Below are 15,592 nucleotides of genomic sequence, written 5' to 3' on the forward strand. Positions count from 1 at the left end.
GAAAGTGCATATAACTAGCACCATTTCAGTGTATTCTTGAAAGTAGTTGGTTTTGGAGAGTTTAAAGGATAACTCAACAAGAAATATGTTAAATTTCCATCGGGTATTTTTTATTCGTCTCTTTTCCTCTACTACCTCTTTAATTCACACTTCCACTATTTCCTTTTATTTTACCATTAAGTTATTAAATCTCCCAGAGGTAAATGTCCAAGTAGGACCAAATAAGAGCACAACATAAAAAGTTGCACAAAAATCATAACCTAGCAATACAGTTGACTGCTGAATCAACAATTTCTAATCGTTGTACAGAGTACAAAGATGTTTAGCATATCCAATATGAACTTCCCCGTCTAATTAATGAACAATAGCTTTACGCTTCCAAAATGTAATCGCGCAAAGCAGAGCGCTCTATTACACCCATGACATTAAAGAAGCACAACGTTTTATGAAAATACACAACCTGCACTCCTTTATAAGGGTTCTTATTCGTTGAATAGAATTGTTGTATATGTCGTCAGCATATGTACCTAATTGGGGACGCCTGGCTTCATCTCCAAGGTAACTTAGCTTGTCACCTTCAAAATCTACAGGTCAAGAAACAAATATGGGCAATATGAGAAAAGAGAGGAACAAGAATATAAATTTGTATGAATATAGGTAACTAGAAATAGTGTTTTGGCCATTCAACGCACTTGCATTAGGACAACTTGGAAAAAGGAAAAGAGAGGTATTTGAGAGGATCTAATGGTAAGTTGCTAAGAATGTTAGGAAAAATAAGGAGGCAGCATTTGTAAATTATGTGCATTCTTTTCACATAAACGAAAGCACACATCTATATGTACATCTACAAAATTAACAAACGGCATTATTGCTTTCCTTTCCTATACTTCAAACCAGTCAACACCTTGCATCTTTAAAGCAGAAAGCAAGGCATCACTCTCTGTACTGAACATGGACCCAATGAATTTGAGGAGGTTCCCAACTACAAACAAACATATTACCTATTTGAATATAGATCTACTCAAGGTGTTCAAGGATAAAGGTCTATGACTATCACAATGATAAGGAATAACAAAACTATGTGTGAATTGCCATTATGGAACGATAAAGTGCAGAGAAGAGTAGTTCAAGTTTGGTGTTAATTAGCTTGGATGATATGAATAAAATGAGAAACACAAAGCACGCAACTTTGGATAGAAATGTTCCACATGAGCTGTGGGGAATCGAATCCAGACATTAAACTTTATTCAAGCAAACAATCAATCAACTTGACTTCCATGACAGAAGAACAACTTCTTGATATAAGAACTTTTTGTAATAGGAATTTACCACAATAAAGACCTTCTGATAGAGTGAAATTGGTCATCATCCAAATTGGCAAGCTCTTGAACACCTCCAGCAGCACCAACAGCTTTGCTTTGTGAATCTACTGTGCCTTCTGCATTATCCTTGCACACGCTACCATCTGCCTTGACATTTGAAGAATAGACGCAATGCTTTTGGAGCCACCTATCAGTCTCCCAGAGTGTATGCATTATACTCTCCCGTGCTCCATAACCATGACTCTCATATGGTAGAATTACAAGGCGACAAAGTGCACCATGGCCTTTCAGTGCATTGAAGAAACGATCTGACTGTATATTTTATGCAAAAAGAAAAAGGGGGTTAAGGATCAAGAATATTGAAGTCAAAGCTAGCAAACTGATTCAATAAATCTTGGAAGAACCAGAAAATGTACAGAGTAAACCAAGAACATCTGCTACTGTGTTGCTTATGTTAGTTGACGGGAAATATTCAAGGAAGATATGGCTATCTTAAAACGTGATACTGAAATAAGAATAAGAGGACCATCATTTTACCTGCATCGTCAATGTTCCTGGATTGTTGTCCTCCTCCCCATGGATAAGCAATATAGGCTTTTTAATCTTATTGGCTGACATAAAAGGGCTCATCTCAACATAAGTACTGGTCGCCTCCCAAAGTGTTCTCTCCTCATTCTGGGAAAAAAAAAAGTTCTTAGCAATGCGACTGAATGAACTAAATCCTCCTAGAATGCACAGAGAAACATCAATTCATAAGGACTTTAGACTGGTTGGTCATACACATGACTGGGGAGGACTACCTGGAACCCAAAAGGTGTTAGTGTTCTGTTATAAGCACCAGAACGAGCAATTCCACAACAGAAAAGATGAGGTGCATGGGCAAGGAGGTTTGCTGTCATGAATGCCCCATAGGAGTGACCACCAACAGCAATTTTTTTTGGATCAGCCACCTAAAAAACAAAGCACCAGAAAACTCAGCCATAATTTCTACGTTCCATGCAATGTATGTTCAGCGAGAAGAAGAAAAACTTACTCCACGGCGTACAACTTCTTCCACTGCAGCCTCAGCGCTTGCAACAAGTTGTTCTATGTACCTGGTTAAGCCATCATTTATTCAATAAACACCCAAATCTCCAAGTCGAAGGTGGAAAAGTAAAAGAATTCGCTTCAGCACAAGATGAAGACATAGATTATCCTTAAAATTAGCTCCGGAACATCAATAGTCTACAAGGAGGAGTAGAGGAAGCAAGTCCACTCAACATCCCAAGACACCCTCTGTTCCCCACCCCAAACAAAAGCAAAAAAGAGAGTATAAGGGTGTAATAATGCTTCATCTCTAGTCAGTAACCACACAAGCTTAAAATTTTATGGAGGAAAACTTCAGTAGAATAGGTACACACAACATGGTATTCAGCATGATACTCATACAAAAGTGAAGTTTTTTGAGAAGAATTAAGTGATGGAGAAGTCCAACAAACAACTTTCAGAGGGACCAATTTTTAGTAAATTAGCTTATGGTGCTTAACCATCTAGAAACAAAACACAGGCTCTGATTCATAAGAACAATATAAAGATCAAACTTTCAGCAAGCACTATGAAGTTCAACTCATTTCATAAAAAAGACTAAAGCACCGATCGGCTCAAAATACAGGAGTAACTTATCAAGATGCAACTGAAAGAAAAACATGCAAGAGAAAGGAAATCTAAAATGACAGACAGTAGTTAATCACATCATTATCCAATAGCAATTGAAAAGAACGGAAGAACCAAGGAGATCAGGATTTCACTTCTGAATGCTCATTGTACTGTAAATTTTACCAGATGAACTGTCAAAACCAGTGTTAGAATCCTTGTGAATATATTCTAGAAGATATGTAAATATAGTAGGTAACTTAATTTACTCCCACTATACTTGGGTATTGTTTTGTATTGATTTTCTTTCCTTTTTAGACAAACATAGTTATTTAAACCCCATAGCTCGAGGGAATAATCAAACCGAGTTCCTCTCATTTTTCATCCGCTTCACATGATATTAGAGCCTGGTTAAGGTCAATAACATAGGAAGAGAAAGTTCTAAACTCGGAAAAAATGTAAGGCAACTTTTCTTGGCTGTCTGATGAGATCCATTTCCCCAGGTGTTGCAACCAAACCAACATCACCACGAGAAGCGGAAGAACAGAGCAAACCCTAGCAAGCTCCGTCACCGTCTGACCTTCCACGCACCTCCTACATCAATCAGACCAATGCACTTTCTGACAAGATCTGCACACACGCCTAAGCGTGGGCACTGTTGTCACCACTTTCTGGTGAGTTCTATTTTCCAGATCACCTCGCCTCCTTATTCGGGATCATCAGATTCCGTGCACTCCCCAGAGAGACAATTCATCTTTCCACGATAAACCAAAAAATGCTCATGTTGCTCAGACTGAATCCAATCGTAATCTAACCATCAGATGTTCTCTATATATAAGGAAGAATACAATGACCATCTTCAGTATCAAGCAAATAAGCAGACATTTCCACCAATAGCTTTTGTTGCTCAGACAGATAATCCTGTTGCTTGTATCTCACAATCCACAACACTTCTTCCTTAGATCACGGAGTCACGCTTCTGACGACATTTCTAGCAAGAAATATACATTTCCTGATACATCTTATTCTCCTCGGTCTTTTCAACTATTATGTTAGCTAATGGCTCTATGGGTTCGATCAAGTCAATCCTTTACCTTCTTTGACTCTGAATAATGTTCTTTTTGTCATTGATCCTTTCAGCCTTCTGTTAATCAGTCATTTAGCTAAGACTTTACACTGTTTCATCTCATTCTTTAGTGACTTGTTTGTAATACAAGACCTTAGTACGGAAGGATCATTGGTGAAGGGTGTGAGCCAGATGGACTTCATTATCTCAATTCCCCAGTGCCATTATTGTTTGTTTGGTCTCCGACTCTCCAAATTTAATCCACGAGCAATTTACAAGAAAATGCTTTGAGCTTTTAGCAACTCCAGGGTTGTATCAAATATCGTTGGTTGAAAGGCCTGAAAGACAACATCTTTTTTGTTTGGGGGTAGCTAGAACACACAAACATTATGGCATAATTTCCAAAATTTGCCTGGACAAAATATGGCTTATATACATGATGGAAGATCTGTCGAATTTACCTGTCATTGGCCTCTTCATCACCCTCTCCAATAATTGGGATTGTCGGCCCTGACAAGACAGCAAACCTGAAATTTATGGTTTCAAACCAAACAGATCCCCAAAAAAGATTAATACAACCACACAAGCAAAATAACAGATATAACAAACAAAAGTAATATGGATAATACCGAGAACAGAGACACACCTCCTTGCTAACCATAGGAGGGGGGATGTTGGCCCAATTCCAGCAAACTCATTAGGGGAACCTCGAACTTGGCTAGCTGCCTCTTTACTCTTAAATTCTCCAGGGTATGACCAAACAAGGCATGGAAGGGGTCCATCTCTTGAGGGATCATAACCTGGTGGAAGATATAGGGTCGCAGTAAGTTGAACTCCATCTTTCCGCTGATATCTGATCATTTCTTTTTGCAACGATTCCAACTGTGGGTAAGGATGAGGGAAGTTTGTAATCTGACATGCTCTTTTCTCAGGCCAGCTCAAAAGGTAGTACTGAGTGTTTTCAGTTTTGGATTCTTTAGAAGTGAGTATCTTCAACTCATTTATTGACAACTCTCCTTCCTTCTGATCAGACATCAAAGCAACAACAGTCTCAAAATATTTTTCCTTGTCACTCTGCCATATTCGTTCCTTACTCCCTGTATTTCTGAAATAATTCATGTCAGGTCATTTTCTTTTGCAAATGAAAAATATGGAAACAAGCATATACCACCAAACCTACATGTCAAACAAATCGAGAAACGGAATGTTGCCTTCTGGGGTAGCGCCACTTCCATTTAACAATATGTAAGTGTCCCCATCATCTTCCTTCTTCACCTTCGCAATAACATATGTTCCAGCAGGAGTTCTCCGAGACATGGGAGAACCAGGATCAGAATACACATCTTCTGATGATCGATCAAATAGTATCCGGGGATTTACATCCTCTGATCCGGGAGATATAACCCATGTCCTCACCTTCCTTGTTTTGTACCACGATTCGTAAACCAATGCAAGTGTATCATCACACCAGGAAATCCCTCTGTATGTGTAGGAAGATCCCAATATAAGAACAGCATAATTAATTGGACAATAATCTTTGTTTATAATTCTCGGTTGTTTACTTGACAAGTGAATCCCCTTGTCAAAATATAGAGGAAAAATCACACCTGTTTCTTGTAAAGGGAGTCATTGATAGCAATACTACCAAGGAGCATCTATTCTTATACAACACTATATAACAAGTAATACATGCTTTCAAGTATCACTAATGAAGTTTATATCCAATTATTTTGCAAAATGAAAAAGGAAAAGTTATCTATTCTTTTTAAAAATGGAAACTCAAGTCAAATATGGTTTTTTTACCAAGTAAAAGTTCACTTGAGGACTTTGAAATATGTTTTTTTTAAATGGTATGTTCTAAGGATTTTAAATTATGTTATTGCACCCTTCCACCAATATAAATTGAAAATTCAACTGCTTCTGAGTAGCATTACAATAAATGTTATCAGAAAGCGGGAATCAATTAAAATGTAGTTGGCCAAATACTTCAATTGGCATAGTGGCATCAAAAAAGCTGAACCATTGATGATTTTTCATACTCTAATGCAAAGTACAATTTGCAAATCTAATACACCACAATTAATATCTTCCTACCAAAAAATATTAATCATCTTCACGTATGTATCAAAAATAAATAAATGAAAAAGAAGTTTCAACACACATATGAATTCCACATGTCTAAATCACATTTGTTGAGCAACAATATTACAAAACACGACAGTACAAGTTTGTACATACCCATAACGAAGGTCCAGTTTATGTAAAATTTTAGGTTGTTCATTGTCATGTGGTGCAGGAGATTGTGTATAGACTATGTCACGTGGAGAAACGTCAACTTTTGCATCACCGCCATCTTGTGTCTCAACCCTGAAACAGTTTCAGGAGAAACACATCAAATTAGCGACAATACCAACAATAAAGCATCAAATAAACGATGATACAGACAATTCCACAATTCAATGTGCAACTACAAATTGCCACTTCAAAGGGGGGTAATAAGTACTAGATTAGTATTAGCATTTGAGATATTAGTGGATAAAAGAAACAAGCCATTCACATGAGAGAACACCTACCTTTCTTATCCCTTCTTTATATACCTGTAATCATTCCATATTTCCTTTATGCTTATTTCCATCAAAAATAAAATATATAGACATATTGTGTGTGTTTTTATGGTCTGAGGAATCACAAGCCTATAATATGAAGTTAAAAATCAATTACAAAATCTGGACAAGTAATAAGACTGTTATTCAACCCCACTTCACCCAAAACCAGGGAAACGAGGCAGGGTTTGGTAACAAGTGCCTTCAGGAGTTAGCTAAACTGGAAAAGGTTAGATCACAAGTTCAACCCCAGGCAAAGGTACTAAGTTCAGCATTTGAGTAGAGGAGCGGGCCAAAAATCCCCAAGTATCAAAGATTGTGGTTGGTCAAAATGGTTGGCTCCAAGTTAATTTCAAAAAGAACAACAATTGGCTCCAAGTGGATTTTCAGTCAAAAGAAAAATTACTATAATAGATTTTTGTATGCATACCAATAGAGAGTCGACGGCTTATCTGCTCTCCAATTGATTGATCGCATCCCTTTCCTCACACTATTGAATGCAATAGGAATATCTTCGGCAAGGGGTAAATCACAAAGTTCTCTCACAAATTCTCCATTGGCTTTCCACAGTTCAACCTTTTTGGGAAACCTTCCGCATGGTACAACAAATGAAAACGGCTTGTGAGTTGAGGAGATCAAAATGTATGTTTGGTCTGGGGAAGGGTCCATTGAAGTGTATATAGCTGGTGGACCAAAGGGCTTCATTTCCCCATCTAAAGAAGCCAAAACCAGTTGTGTGGTAGCATAATACTCAAACAGATCTTCATCATATTCATCTTTGAGCAGATCCTGATAGGTTCTAGCTTGAATAACATTCTTTTGCTCATTAGATTGAATCTTGGGGCCAGAGGGGACCAAAGGTTTCCTTGGTGGATCTCCACGAGATAACGGGATGGTACATACCAAAAGAGTTGAGTCATTCACCCAAACAAAGCTGATAATAACAGAAACAGAGTTGTCAGTACAGGGGTGATAGTATCATGGAATGAGCAAACTTTCCTCTTAATGATAGATTGGAAAATGACATACTTGTCAAAAACAGCATTTACATATACATCTGGTGACTCGAAAAGAGGTCTGGCTTTCCCAGTATCCACATTAGCAACCCATACTCTCAGTTTGCTGCTGCTGCCATCATCCTGATACAACAATCAAAAATCAGATCTACCTTGTGACAAACGACAAGGACCTTGTGTGAAATTAGGCATAAAAATGTCAGAATTATACAAAGTGAAACAGCTAAAGGATAATCTACAATTAAGTTTCCCAAAACATCAACATACATGTTTTATAGACATACACATAGACACGCTTTGCATATATATCAAAATACCTCATCAAGGCGGACACTGAAGGCTAAATGCTGACCATTGTTTGACCTTCATAAACGAATAAACAATCAGATGAAGAGAAATCATAATAATTGATCCAAATATACAGGTAAATTAGGTCTCTATATGAAGAATACATCTATATAAAGGAAAATATGCAAGGAAAAGAGATTACCACATCACAAAATTAATTTTAGCACCTTTGGGGAGACCCTGGATCTCTTTTTCCGGTCCTAGGCTACCATCTTCCATTAACTGATGGATGGCTATGCCAGTATAGAAAGACCTGAGAAAGAACATCATAAGATCCTTCACAGGTGCTGCTTATTGACGATTGAAGTACTACCACCATCAAGGCATCAATCTTACTATTTTTCAAACAAGAAAACACTTCTTTCTAAGATTTTTTTGAAAAAAAGGAAGACGACCTATACAAGCAAGAAGACCTTAATCTATGTAAAGAACGTAAGAGACACCAAATATACAGCTAGGAGAAATAAAATAACCTAACATAGCGTCTCCAGCACTTGCGTGCTTGAAGGAAAGATCATGAGAAGCTTCATCATTACTCACATGCGACTCCTGGAGTTACATTTCCCGTCAATGCGGATTCCAGCAAGCTTCTCCTCCGGTCTTGCTAAATCTGACAAAGGTGGCAAGGATCTCCGCTTAAGAAACAGTATTTTATCCCTTAATGGAGAGAATGACAGTGCTGGAAGTGGTGGAGCATCAACAATATCTCTAATCTCAAACGGAGGAAGACGATATCCCGTGGCTGATGCTGATTCTACATCTGGTAAAGTTAATGAGAAAACAAGAAGATTTAATCACCATTTGTGAGCTATGCTAATTCTATTCAAAGAAAGTTAAAAAAAAAAAAGGAGTTAAAAGAGTCTCTAAACATGGAAACCAGGGCAATGAATAGAATGGGAAAATAAATGAACTTATGAAATATACACTACCACACACCCCATCCCACTCCACCCTACCCAAAAAAAAAAAATTATCCTATCCAATTTAATCTACAGAAGGAAGATACCCATATGTAAACATAAAGCTTCTGCAGTGATAGGGGAGAAAATACATGAAGCAAAGGAAGAGGCTTTAACGGATGGGCATGGAGAAAAGCGAAGGACTCTATTATTGTCTTCAAGCACTAAAACAGTGAGGATAATTTTAATCCATGATTCAAAGCTTTCCAGCTTATAAAATCCTCCGAAGGAGGCTTTAGCTATGTTACTTCAATAGGAACTTAAATTGCCTCAGAGATGAAGAACAAAAAGCACCTCATTTCATACTAAGGAGTTTGTTTAAATGCGAGTTGCCTTACGGCCTAAGATCTGGAATAAGTGCATATGTACTTTGGCGAAGATTCTCCTTTCTCTATGTTTCTCATTTTAGCATGTAAGGAAATCATTTTTCTTCAGTAGCACATCCAAAGAACTTTTAGATGCTAACAACTTACAGGAATGAAAATCAAAGAGTACCAGACCCAAATCCCATAAAATTCTTCAAGAGTTAAGTGGTTGATATAAATCATTCAATTCACAATCCAAACCAGTTAAATTGGTTACACAAATCCCCTTCCGTTGATTCCTCTCAATCAGATCCTTTCCATTCCAACAAAAGAGAACTGGTTTTTATAACAAACTAGACAAACCGTAAATCCCACACTTCTCTAAAAAAAATTATGAATTTCTATTCTAAAGAAAACAACTACTTAACCTCCAATCTATCAACTAAACAGCTAAATACTGGTACTCCAGCGGTTCTCTTACTTAACCCATTTTTTACTAACATGATTCATTGACATCACCTTCGAGAAATCTACCAACTCTTCTCCTTTTATTCATCAAAGCTCCTCCTAATATCCATCAAATAAAGGACTTAGCCCTAATCTATCATCGGAAGAATAAAATACATCATTTACTAACAGATCATTCAGGCTCCATTTCATTCCAATAAAAATTATATTTCAAGACAAAGTGATAGTTCTCTAAATCAAATACTTATCTATAAACAGATAACTAGCTTAGACGAAGTAGTTAGTATCACGAATTAATTTTTAACTCACAGAACTAAGGAAAAAAAGAGGAGTTAGTCCAAAGTACCGTCATCATAAGCAACAGAAGCAGTAGCATCAGCAGCGCCATTAGAGCCAGTGCCATTTCCGCCGTCCTCCGCAGTAAGGGCGTTGACGGGGACAAGATGGTGAAATCTAGAGGAAGCCATAGTGGATTTCGCCTGGAATCGCTTACCGGCGACGAATCTTCTAGATTGCGGACGGAGCAACGGCGGCGAATGGAGGCGTTTGACGGCGAGACGGAGAGAATACGATGAGAAGAAGAGGGTTTTGGGAAGAATGGGAGAAGTAGTAGAGTGTAGAGAGAGTAAAGAGAAACGATGATAGACTTTGGGAAGGCTCATGGCGACCGCTTCATACATTTCAATTATTCAATCAAATCCATTCGACAGATTCCAAAGTAAATGTTTTTTTTTTCTTTTTTATTCAACAAGGCATGAGATGCCCCCTGATTTGTCAAGATATTTTTTTTTTGTGGGAGTGGAAAATACTCAAAATTAAAAAGAAAAAAAAAGTACTCTTGAAATTCGAATTCTTTTATCACTATCTTGTGATGTTAGTCAAGATTCCTTTATATTGTAAAAAAACAAAAAATGTTAGCCATTATAGACTATTACCATGGCTATAAGTCTATAACTCTATCGAGAGGAGATAAGAGTTCAAACAAGAGTTCAATGCTTATTGTCTAGTGATATCAGTAAAAATCTATTGTCTAATAAGTGTGAGTTCTCATTTATGATTTTTCAATGTAACATGATTTTTAAAGGAGAAACTACCTAATTAGACATACTACACTAGTATATATATTGTGATTATCTATGCTTTCAGAATATTGCGTATCTTATTTCTATCATATATTAAGGAAAATACACGTAGATAAATGTATTTTTCTATCAGATACACTAAAATAAAAAGAGGCGAGGGAGATTTGTTATGTATCATAGATACATGCGAATCACACTAAATACATGTATTTGTATGTATCTGGTGTTATTCACATGTATTTAGAATATCAAACACATAAGAGAGTGATGGCGAGATGGGATGGAGACGGGCGAGATTTGTTATATATCTCTAATACATGCAATTTCACTTGGATACAGTGTACCTAAAACAAATTACACCTAATTATGACTCTAATATATCTTGAGATACATGTATGTGAAAGCATCAAAATCTGGTAAGATACATAATAATACTGCAAGGTATAAGTGACTAGCTCCTAAAAGCTAATGAAATTTAGGTAAGTTTCCAAATTTTTTTTAGAAATAGTGATAAGTAATGAATTTACAACAAGCTTAAACCTTGACATAATGAAGGAATATTAAGATTTACATAGGGAAGTTCTTTCTTTCTTTCACTAACTAGAAATCAACAAGAGTGAATTACTTTCTCCATCGCTCTTATTAGTCTTAGTGAGTTGAAGTAGAAACTGCAGCCCATTTCCCACATCATACAATATTAGACCCAACCTCCCACCAATCCAACTACCAAATTGGCTTCCCATAAGAAAACCCAACCATCTATTTTTCCCTTCCCCAATAATTCCTCCAATATATGACCCCATCAATGTGCCAACACTTCTAATCACTGCCTCATACAATGTACCACCAACATATATAGTCTCAAAAAAGTCCCATCCTGATGACACCATTGGCCCCATGATATGTTTTGCTTGTAAAGATGCCCTTTTTGCCACAGCATTTCCAACTTGTTGCCCTGTTTTCACTGCATCTTCAAGACTTAGTCCTCTAGACAGGCTTTCTTGAACTGCTTCTTTAGTTGCTTCATTTCTAACCTTGTGCACATGAGTTGCTCTAATGTAGTGTAAGTAAATCTTCACCAATTCCTTGAGTACGCAGCCTATGGTTCCATAACTCATGTCGAAGCAGTTTATGAATGTGAATCGTTCTGTTCTGCTTCTCGAAGCTGATTCTTCTCCGACTAACTGTCTACATTTTTCAGCTGCAGAAGACAAACATGATCACAACATATTTGCTGATAATCAAACTCACAAGAATATAAAGATAAATACCAAGAGGAAATTTTTTTGACAAGATTATGTTAACAACAGTAATTACGTCTCAGTTCCAAACAAGTAGGAGTTGACTATATGAATTTGAATTCTTTAATTAGGAGGCGATTGTACGTAGATATATATTACCTATGAAACTTAGAACCAAAATTGTTGCCAAAGAGAGCAACTGTGCCCTCATATTTGCAAAAATTTCTTGTCTCAAAACTCAAGGACCTAATTAATTTTGTGTATGAGGAGGAACAGGGAAGGGATATATTTATCAGTTTTAAGATGTTAATTAATTGGATATAGTTCCTAGAGAGAAAGGAATATCCATAAATCATTTGTCAGGAATAATGCAAGTAAAAGTGTTCAGGTAAAGGAAGCAAAGATGCCAAGGAAACTTGAGTTCAAAATTAAGCACATTCATTTCAATGTTTAATTAGAATTTCCATGTTTCATCCTAGAATGGTTTGGATATTTAGAAGAACATCCAAAAGCGATGCTTAAATCAACTTCTTTCACCCGCGCTTAACTCCATAAGAAAAATGTGAATTACATGGGATTTTCCTGAGAATTAATAAGAAAATCGCATTAAACTTAAATTTTCATACTAATTCCCAGAAAAATTCTCATGTAATTCACAAATTTCTTGTAATGTAAATAGTTAACTAAAAACTAACCAATAGTTAAAGAGATAATATCCCAATTAATTCTTCAACTTTGAATAATTTTCACAAAAAATCACTTAAACATAATAGTTCTCTTAAAAAGTCACTCCACTTCTAAAAGTCATTTAAACTTAGAAAGTCACCCAAATATGAATTATTATTTTAAAAAGTCATTTAACTATTGATATTTTGATAAAACGTCAGCTTAAACTATTTTTTTTTCCTTTTTCTTTTTTTGTGTGATTACAAGAATTGATCTTGTCATTTATATTTCCATAAAGTACGTTTGTCTCATGAATGACATGGAATAACAAGTGTGTGGTGCCCTTTAAGAAAAAAAAACAAGCATCTATCTCCTTTGATTTTTCGAAAGTTTGGACTCTTTAGTGCTGAAATATCAGAAATTTGAGCTAAGTTATAACCACTCGGATTTAAATTATTATATACAATATAAAAAAACTTTTACATTATCAATTTAATTGAGCATATTATTACAATGAGCAATTAACTATACATAATTATTTTAAATTTTAGTTATTACTATAATTTTTAAAAATATATATTAATATGTATATACGATTGGAAACAAAGAATTCTGTCAGTGTCAATAAGTGAGAAATTTATGCTATATAACATGTTTTTTCAATTTCTCACTCATTTTCCATCGAACCAGCTCACTGAGTGAGAAAAAAAATTCTCACTAAATCATAATTTTCCCAAATGAAAACATTACTATTTTTTTCTCACCAGTTCAATCAAAATATCTATGGAAATAGCCGTTTTTGGATATTTTTCAATGAAAAAACAGAGATATTTTTAAGTAGTGATAAAAGTTTGAAGTCTAGTGCTTGAACCTTTTGTTCACGCTTCATTTTAAACGACTGATTTAACAAGGACTTAATATTCAACTTAACTAAGCTTAATTGTTGAATTTCTGTGAACAACAAAAAAAAAATCCATGGCTAAATTGGACCATTATCTAAAATTCAATTAACACACGGAATAATTTCAAGCTTGATGCTTTAGATTTTGTATTTTTGTAGCATAAAGATCTTATAATAGATATTTTACCACAATAATATCTTTCAAATACGTGCATATCTTTCTTTGGTTATAAAAATGATAAGAAATGTGTGCTCATTAGTCATTCCATCCTCTGCTTATATATACATAACCTTATCACACGTAAAACATATCATAACAGAGTAACCACCACACACAAACCAAAAACAAAAAAATGGCAACCATTGCTGGTGTTAGTCTCACTAGTCCAAAATTCTTGGCCAAGAATTCCAACTCCCCCAATTTTAAGCCATTTAAGTTGCCCTGCCTTAACAATCCATGGAAAAAATCATCAACAAAATTTGGTCTTGTGTGTTCAGCAGCACCAGATAACAAGCTTTCTGACCTTGTGGCTGATAGTGTTAAAGGGGCAGAGGAAACGTGCAATGAGAACCCGGCTAGCGGAGAATGCGCGGCGGCTTGGGATGTTGTGGAAGAGGCAAGTGCAGCGGCTAGTCATGCAAGGGACAAGAAGAAGCAGGAAGATGTTTTGGAAAATTATTGCAAGGAAAATCCAGAGACTGATGAGTGCCGTACATATGATAATTGATAGTGTACTAGTTTTGTGTTATTTAAGCACTCCGCTCTATTTTATTCCCAATTTGAATCTTCAATCCTATGAATTAGGCTATTCATATGTGTAATGAAAGGATTCTTCCTCTTTCAAATACTATACAAACATTTTGATATTCTCTTTTAAGATACAGATCCAGAATTTTTATTCGGGGTACAATCAGAATTTGAACCTTAGATGTTGGGGTGGATTTTGAATGTCATGGACCAGTGAGCTAACCTTTTGTCGAAATTTATGTGTATATAAATATAGAAATTATATTCTGTATATACAATATATTTTTTTCCAAAAGGGTTCAGGTAAACATCCTCCGAAGTCCGGCCCTCCTAGGTCAGCCCCTGCCTAAAAGGCTTGATCTGCTTTATGTGAAGCAGAATCTTTTGTCAGTTGCTAGTGGCTCTAAGATGGTTCGTTAAAATTCTTTAATATCCATCTCACGTCCAGTGCTGTCAACAATTTTGATTTTGAGGGCCTAAGATATAATGTTAAATTAGGTTTTGAACCTAACTCATAACCCAAAAACTACCTCAAGGGAGTAGAACTATCCAAGTCTTATAATGAGACCATCCATCTCATTAACCACTGATGTGAGACTTTTGTCATTCTTTAACACTTTTAGATACTAGGCGAGACAAATCAGAAAAATGGCAGATATAAAAGAAAATTCAAGTTAATCAATATATTCAATAAACTATAAAACTAATACGAGTTGTATCTTTTAGTTCATTCATCAATGTAATTGAGACTAATAAACGATGACGAGAAATTGGAAACTTACTATTAGGTTTTATGCTTTTTGTAATAATAATGGTATTATGTAAGCGGATAACTCTACCCACTAAAACTTACACAGGTAGAGAATCATCTTTTGTGCTTTTACAACCAATACCATCTTACTTTTAACTTCAAATCAAAAGCTATAGTATTCAATAGCTACTTTCATGCTCGAAATCCCTTTTGACGCAACATTTCCAACTTCCCTCTACCTAATCCATGGTGAAAGTAAAAGATCACTAGGCTTCCACAGTAAAATTAGCTCAATGTATTCATTTACAGTTCGTACTCATTAGTCGATGATGGATAAGCCTAGTCACTCCACTGAGACATTGGATATTTGCCATATCTTTGACATGGTAAAAGATTTTTTCTTGGCATGAAACTTAACATGATGGTTTACCTCAGGCCAGGGCACACAAAGTACTGAAATGGCAAACCTATTTCTTGAAGAAAC

General features: G+C 35.9%; 3 protein-coding genes across 3 annotated transcripts; 1 reads left to right on the forward strand and 2 right to left on the reverse strand.

Annotated features, from left to right (window-relative positions):
• Positions 1-242: 242 nt before the first annotated feature.
• Positions 243-10,724, reverse strand: LOC101267841 (probable glutamyl endopeptidase, chloroplastic). Its single transcript, XM_004229344.5, has 15 exons — positions 10,066-10,724; positions 8,528-8,747; positions 8,130-8,240; positions 7,957-8,002; positions 7,653-7,762; positions 7,054-7,557; positions 6,259-6,387; positions 5,201-5,500; positions 4,667-5,125; positions 4,482-4,547; positions 2,356-2,416; positions 2,123-2,272; positions 1,860-1,997; positions 1,330-1,634; positions 243-584 (listed from the first exon to the last, which is right to left on the reverse strand). Coding segments are annotated over exons 1-15 (2,934 nt in total). The 5' UTR covers positions 10,400-10,724; the 3' UTR covers positions 243-583.
• A 551-nt stretch (positions 10,725-11,275) lies between these two features.
• LOC101268610 (uncharacterized) lies at positions 11,276-12,357 on the reverse strand. The gene is made up of 2 exons (XM_004229510.5): positions 12,202-12,357; positions 11,276-12,002 (listed from the first exon to the last, which is right to left on the reverse strand). Exons 1-2 carry the CDS (start codon positions 12,251-12,253, stop codon positions 11,398-11,400), a joined length of 657 nt encoding a protein of 218 aa, XP_004229558.1. The 5' UTR covers positions 12,254-12,357; the 3' UTR covers positions 11,276-11,397.
• A 1,455-nt stretch (positions 12,358-13,812) lies between these two features.
• LOC101268314 (calvin cycle protein CP12-1, chloroplastic) lies at positions 13,813-14,501 on the forward strand. The gene has a single exon (XM_004229345.5). The coding sequence runs from the start codon at positions 13,963-13,965 to the stop codon at positions 14,335-14,337; it is 375 nt and encodes a 124-aa protein (XP_004229393.1). The 5' UTR covers positions 13,813-13,962; the 3' UTR covers positions 14,338-14,501.
• The last annotated feature ends 1,091 nt before the right edge of the window (positions 14,502-15,592 follow it).

This window comes from Solanum lycopersicum, chromosome 1 (assembly GCF_036512215.1).
Source record: "Solanum lycopersicum chromosome 1, SLM_r2.1".
Classification (NCBI taxonomy): Eukaryota; Viridiplantae; Streptophyta; class Magnoliopsida; order Solanales; family Solanaceae; genus Solanum; species Solanum lycopersicum.